The 6,819-nt window shown below is 47.1% G+C and overlaps 4 protein-coding genes across 4 annotated transcripts; 2 read left to right on the forward strand and 2 right to left on the reverse strand.

Moving 5' to 3' along the window:
• Positions 1-421: 421 nt before the first annotated feature.
• On the forward strand, positions 422-1,888 carry TrAtP1_005187 (uncharacterized protein). Its single transcript, XM_014093432.2, has one exon. It carries the CDS (start codon positions 634-636, stop codon positions 1,450-1,452), a length of 819 nt encoding a protein of 272 aa, XP_013948907.1. The 5' UTR covers positions 422-633; the 3' UTR covers positions 1,453-1,888.
• An 888-nt stretch (positions 1,889-2,776) lies between these two features.
• Positions 2,777-5,030, forward strand: TrAtP1_005188 (uncharacterized protein). Its single transcript, XM_014093433.2, has 2 exons — positions 2,777-3,379; positions 3,459-5,030. The coding sequence occupies exons 1-2, from the start codon at positions 2,898-2,900 to the stop codon at positions 4,159-4,161; spliced, it is 1,185 nt and encodes a 394-aa protein (XP_013948908.2). The 5' UTR covers positions 2,777-2,897; the 3' UTR covers positions 4,162-5,030.
• Positions 4,578-4,928, reverse strand: TrAtP1_005189 (uncharacterized protein; the record flags this gene model as incomplete). The annotated part of the gene is made up of 1 exon (XM_014093434.2): positions 4,578-4,928. One exon carries the CDS (start codon positions 4,926-4,928, stop codon positions 4,578-4,580), a length of 351 nt encoding a protein of 116 aa, XP_013948909.2.
• A 174-nt stretch (positions 5,031-5,204) lies between the features above and the next one.
• TrAtP1_005190 (uncharacterized protein) lies at positions 5,205-6,233 on the reverse strand. Its single transcript, XM_014093435.2, has 3 exons — positions 6,107-6,233; positions 5,983-6,054; positions 5,205-5,909 (listed from the first exon to the last, which is right to left on the reverse strand). The coding sequence occupies exons 1-3, from the start codon at positions 6,173-6,175 to the stop codon at positions 5,307-5,309; spliced, it is 744 nt and encodes a 247-aa protein (XP_013948910.1). The 5' UTR covers positions 6,176-6,233; the 3' UTR covers positions 5,205-5,306.
• Positions 6,234-6,819: the final 586 nt, after the last annotated feature.

Below are 6,819 nucleotides of genomic sequence, written 5' to 3' on the forward strand. Positions count from 1 at the left end.
CACTGGCCTTTACATATTACCGATGGACTTGGGAAATTCAGCGGCACGAGGGGCTCAGCCACCAATAGGTAACCGAGCAGTTTGCTGCAATACACCAGGGCTTGGCGAAGGGGAGCAGGAATGGCGAGGCAGTACATGTAGGTAATCTGCTGGAAAGTCTCTGTGGCGTCGGAAATTGGGCGTCAGCTAGTAGTAATAGGAACGTCGGCACATCTTGAATGACACATCATCCAGATGATGCATGTACAGGAACCTCATCGTAGCAGCAGAAACAGCAGCATCAATAGTACCTGTATACTCCTTCGGCGGGGCAAATGCAACTCTCCGACAATCCTCCAGCGATCCCACAGCGATCCTCAGCCGGGTTCTTTGGCTAGTGCCACCGATGGGCCGAGCACTTAGACATTGAGGTACCCTCTTGGCCCGGTATATAAATGCACTACGTAGAGCTTCCCAGACCATTGCAGACATTCAAGAGATTAGTTTGTCTTGTGGTACTCGTGTTCCTGCTACACCAGCTACACGCGGACTGTATCAATTGCCAATCATTTACTTGCCTCACCATAGAGAATCTCTCCTCATCTCGCCGCACACACTCTTCCGCCAAAGATATATTGCGATAGCTACCACGCAATGGCTTCCATCACCCTTTACGACATCGCTCACAAGCCCCCCGTAGAGGAGTCGTGCTGTTCACCAAACCCATGGAAAAGCCGGCTGGCGCTCAATTTCAAGGGCGTTCAATACTCGACCTCGTGGGTGGCTATGCCTGACATCTCGAAAGTGCGCCAGAGCCTTGGTCAACCCGCCTCTCGCAAGTTTGCCGACGGCACCGACTTCTATACTCTTCCTGTGATTCAAGATCCTGCGACAAAAGCCACAGTCGGCGACTCATTCGATATCGCGCTCTATTTACAGCGCACATATCCTGACTCGGGCGGCGGCGACTTGTTCCCCGCTCAGACTCTTGATTACACCTTTATGTCGAGTTACGAGATCCCCATTCCACTGTCGAAGCGTGATGATGGAGGCTTTCCCGAGTACGCTCGATTCAACATCAATGTTGACGCAGCATTCAGCGCTCACGTCCAGCTAATGGTCGAAGGTATGCCGTATGACCCGGCTACGTTTGAGCAGACCAAGGCCGAATTCGTCCGTCGCGCCGGCGTCAGCTGTTGGGAGGACTTTATTCTAACCAAAGAAGCGCGCGAGAAGCTCATGGGGTCATTTGAGAATACGTTGGGCGATCTGGCCAAACTGTTCCTTGCAAATGTTGATGGCCCTTTTCTATTAGGACAGCAGGTCAGCTACGCGGACTTGATCGTTGGCGCCTGGTTGCGGATGGCTCAAATGACTTTGCCAAAGCATGAGTGGGAAGAGGTGCGGCGCTGGCATGGTGGTATATTTGGGCAATTGCATGATGCTCTAGATAAATTCGCCGAGATCAAATAAGACATTACGGCTTGCAAGCCTATACGAAGTTGTATGAGCGAGGTGTTGGGTTCAATAAAATGCAAGGTGCAAAGATTGTCTACAAAGCCATGAAGGTGCAGATTATGGATTTGTGGCTGTTTATCATACATGATGAGTTTTTGGGATGGTTGATGCTTTGTCCACCGAATACTTAGCTAGCAATTCGATCAGTTGTCAGACGTATACGATGTCAGATATCTAGCCCAAATAGTGAATTCCGGTGGTCTTCCCCATGTGATGGTTAGGCATATCTAAAGCTGGCACCGGCGCAATGGAACACTTGACGCATTTCTTCGTGTTTGGTCATAGCATCACGCCCTTCAACATCTTGTTCTCTACTCAGATTCCCAAACCGTATGGTTCGTGCGGATTCTTAATTCCAAAGCTCACCTACGTATTTAGCATCTGAATAGATGCCATGGACACATGAGTCGTCATGTTTTGAAGATTATACATGGAACGATCGGATCGGCATGAACTAGAGGGCTATTTTAAAGGTTCCACGCCAAATTCGTCGCAAAAATACCGCAACCTTGCTCGCGATTGTCATAGTTCAAATTTGTCGCTTTTGTTATTCTTCTGACATCATACATTGTAACCAGCCGCAACTTGTTTCTCAACGATTCTCGCCATCTGCTGCTTTGAGATTCGTCTACAAGTGCTGGCGCAGCACCTACTGGCTGTTCGTCGATTATTATCGAATCTAAGGCTAACAAGGTTGCTAATGATTGATTCTGATGCACTAGTTAGTGAAAGCACCTGTTCAACTTGGACAACTTGTATTTTCTGGACAGGCTTTTTGCGCGCAATCACGCCCACAGCCGAGTAAGCTTCCATTTGGTGGGAGAAACTCGCCGTCACGAGACAACACCTCTCTGCCTGCACTCCGTTGGATCGCCGACGCGATTTTCCATTATACTCTTACGTTTGGAGGATAGTTGCATGCAATGTATATATGCATTCTCAATACTAAATGTTTGTTCGCTTTCTCGTGAGATGGATACAAGTGCTTGGCGGGGAGACGCGCCGGTGCCCTTCAAGAGTTCTAGATCCAAGATCTCTAGCTAACCCCAGTCACAACTTCCGATCCCCTCGCGGCACAGTGAAGGAAATTATTGCTTGCATTAGCGCTAAATACTACTCTTCATAGGAGCACTAATACACCTGCCGTCTCCAAGCGGCCTGGAAATTTGAAGCCTCCACCGCTTCTAGCTGGGAATTCCCAGCTTAAATTCATTCAGCTCCCAGCGCTATTGAGATGTTAGCGTCTGCCAACTGGACTAGACGACGATTCGATGCAAGGGAGGCAAATTATTCGCCTACTCGAGTCTGGCACAGGAGAGTGAGAAAATGTTATAAGGGAGTTGGCTTCTACTAGCTTCTCAAGCTCCTATCTTCATCCATCTACAATTTATTTCTGTTGGATGTCTTTCAAAATGCATTCTCCAGGTAAAGCCTTTGTGTTGGGCGTCCTGTTCTCGCTGCTATCTCTCTGTTTTACTGCCAATGCACTGAACATCCCACCAGCAGACTCTGTGGAGAAACGAACATCTGGCTGCAATGCTTGCGCTAGGAGAGATGTTGCTGCTGTGATCAAGACATTTTCCAAATACTCCTCAGTTAGCAATGATATCTGCGCAAAGTTATTGCACCGCCCACCTCCCGGGACCAAAACCACAACGAAGATAACGACAAAGACAGTCACCTCAACCTGCACAAAGCCGACGACCATAGTTGCCAAGCAAGGAACCTCGTTTGTTAGCGTGTCGGTAACAAAGACAAATGCCCAAATTGATACTGCAACAGCCACAGTGTCTGCAATAATTACTACCACTGCTGTATCCACTGAAACCAATACCGATACCATAACACAAACAATCACAGCCCCTGCGGAAACCGTTACAATGTGAGTTGCCATGTCCATGTCTGGCTAAGATATGGTCTTGTAATCTAGACACACTAACTAATGCTGCGGCTGGTTCTAGTACCACCACCACCGCTGCTTATGTGCAGAAGCGAAATAAACAGGATCCTTGCCTAGGCGAACTATTCCATGGGCTGCCTAAGGAGATTTCCGTTATCTTCGAAGGCGAAGCGATACAAGCTTGTGACTGCTTTTTGAAACCACCGGTTACAGTGACTGTAACCAGCACGAGTACTGCGCATGCTACGACCACTCTAACAGTAACAAAGTCTTCTACCATCCTCGCAACAACGGTGACCACCACTATCCCTAACACAATCACTATGCTGTCAACGTCAACTGCTACTGTTACTGCTTATGCAACTACTACGGTGACTGGTTCTACTACGATAACAGCAACAGGCGTTACAACTATTACAGTTACTCCACCCATCGCCACACAATACGTCTATGACACGGTTACCTATAGCCAAATCAGCCTCCCTTCCAACAACTGCATTTACAATGAATATTACAACTTTCCTACTGTTAACAACGACCCGACGAATAACTATCAGGCGGGAGTGCGAGAATGCGAAGATTTGTGTACTGCGGATGCCAACTGCCAATTCTGGTTCTTCCTTCATTATGATCCCAACAAGTCCAGAGGTTATGATGGATCCGCCTGCATCATGGATAACGAGCCATACAACCCAGCGTTCTTACAGTGCGGTTATGTCGACAACTATAACGTGGCGTATAACAAAAATCCTTCATCACAATAGGGCAATATCATGTGTACTTTAATAGCGGCTTTGCACTACAACTAATTATATATCGCGTTGGAAGAATTAGCGGACGTAATGTACGCCTCGTTCTTTTTCTAGATGGATAATTTCCTTTATTCAAAAAATTATTCGACTTGAAAAGATTATATACATTACCTACTGAACTTTACAACACTGAAAGTTGGTAAAAGATTGAAGAGATAAAATGGGTGAAACCTCTTATAAAGTTGTACATTGAAAGCACGACTTTGAAATTAAGCTGAATCATTTAACCTTAAAGAACACAGAGCAGCTAGTTTCTCCCGAAGGGCTCATTTTGACCCGACTTATTTGATCTGATCTACCACTGAGTTTATATCAATACGATCCCAAACGTCGGTAAACTTTCCATCCTTTAGTCGATAGAGAGTAAACTACGACGTAGTCACACGACGTCCCGTTGGTTGGATCCCCTGGAACTCGCCTTGATGAGTGCCAGTGACACTCAGATGAAGTGCCATATAGCCGTTTTCGATAGTCAGATGCCTGATAGTCCAGTGCCAGTCCGGAAATGCAGCGACCAGAGGCTTGAACTGCGCTGTGACTTCAGACGGGGACCAGGGTTTGTCATTGATGTTAATTGGCGATGTATAATACGCCTCCATTGCACTGAAGTTGTGCGCATTGCAGTGTTCAATGTAGGACAAGTACAGCGAGCGGTGCTCATCGTTTACTGCGATAGTTTGGGCAGCTGTAGAAGCTGAAACTGGATCTTGGCTGGCCATTGTAAGTGTAGATGTAAAGAGAGATAAGCTGCGTTCTTTGAAGTGTGTCCAATGCGGCTTGTGGGGAGATATCACTTGCATTTGCGCAGTGGTGAATGAAATATATATGCTTACACTCAAAAGCCAAAGTCGAATGGAGGCGAGGGTAGCAGTCTATGGTAGAATATCGATTCCGCGCATTATAAATCACAGTCGGCTCGTCGCTATTACAAGGTATTACAAAAGCGCTGAATAAAAGTTACATAAGCTCCAGCTTTGTTTTTAAGCATACTTTTCCGCCAAGATTATTTATATTCATCGTCTTTACTCATCTAGTATATACTGAGATTCATATATGCAAATGCCCATTCAATTCTCACGATTTGTTGTTGTCTTTACTCAGTCAAGGCACTGGGAGTAGTACTGGTTCAGCACTTTACAGGTGGCTGGGGGCGCACAAGCTGTAGGGCCTGCCCAACCAGTGCCTCCACACTGGCCATAGAGTGATTGTGTCCCACTGCCAGTTGGTGCTGACGATGTTGCTGATGCTGGCGGCCGGCTTGAGCTGCTGCCGGGCGGCGGAGACGAGCCGCCTCCTAGAACAGGCGTGGTGTCCGTCTCTTGCATTCCGACACAGAGGCATTGTTGCCAGTCAGATGTAGCCTGGCCTGGGCAAGCGACTGGCTCGAAATCAACAACCACGTTGTCTCCAAATATCTCGTTCTGTGCCATAATGTCGAAGTGGTAGCTGTAGCCGTACTGGTTGGTGCCTCCGACTGTTGGGCACCACTGCGCGTTTCCATTGTTAGGACACAGGTTTGTGACCATTACAATGATGCTCTGGCCCGCAACGCCGCCCGTACCGCAGGAAGTGCAAGGCGGCTCTCCCGTCGAGGTCAAGTTGTAGCATTTGCCGCAGCCCGCGCCACACCACGAAGCACCGGCCGTGTCGTAGAGAGCCTGGGAACCGGCAGCTGTGTAAACTCCGCTGCTGATGCCAAGCTACCGGTGGGATGCAGATTAGAAACACAAGGACTAATACAGAGTGGTTGGCCTGGATGGGGCGAAGTCTCACCTGCCAGGAGAAAGCGGCGCCGCCATTCGCACCGCCGCAGCCACATGCGCCCTCTTGCCCGTCATAATAGCGCTAGATTTCTAGTTAGTTGTTGTTAGGCATGACTTATCAAGAGCGTACTTGCGGTGGTGGTAGCCTTATACGCGGCAGCAGAGCTCGCGATAAGAGAGCCGACAAAAAGAGAGGCCTTCATGTTCAATAGGTAGCTGAGACTGAATCGCAACGCTGACACAGGATGTATTAAAGTGTATGATATGGCAACATGCGGAATGGGCAACACAGCAAAAGGCCGTTTAATAATTTATATAGATGGATTGAAAACTAAGGGGTATGCACACCGCCGCTTTTCTAATTTCCCGAGCGTTCTGGCTCTGAGCGGTAATTCCTATATAGCATAATATTCCGGCTGCAACATACTTAGGGCTCGTTGTATCCTTTATATTTATACACGGTTGAAAATGGTAATTATCTCTCATTGTTTTTGACTCAGTGTAAGAATATCTATAAGCTGTTGGAATAATCCAACTTAACATTGTTGAATATGCTGAGTGTCTACTGGATAGATTAGCGGTGTAAGGGCATTTCACCGCCAGGAACCGAGTCGTATGATAGCTATAACCCCTATGCACCGATTTGTATCTCACTGAGAGAATACGCAAAAGTAATTCGCATATGCTATGTTGAAGTCTATACATTTTCTCCTTGACTTGACTACAAATTGCAAAACAAATGTATATATCATTTATATATTGTAACTTACTACACTGTAACTTGCTCAATTATAGCTTCTTTTGCTTAGAGGATTTATGGAAATACGTCTTAGCCTGTAATCCTTAG

Source organism: Trichoderma atroviride, chromosome 2, assembly GCF_020647795.1.
Source record: "Trichoderma atroviride chromosome 2, complete sequence".
In the NCBI taxonomy this organism is placed as follows: domain Eukaryota; kingdom Fungi; phylum Ascomycota; class Sordariomycetes; order Hypocreales; family Hypocreaceae; genus Trichoderma; species Trichoderma atroviride.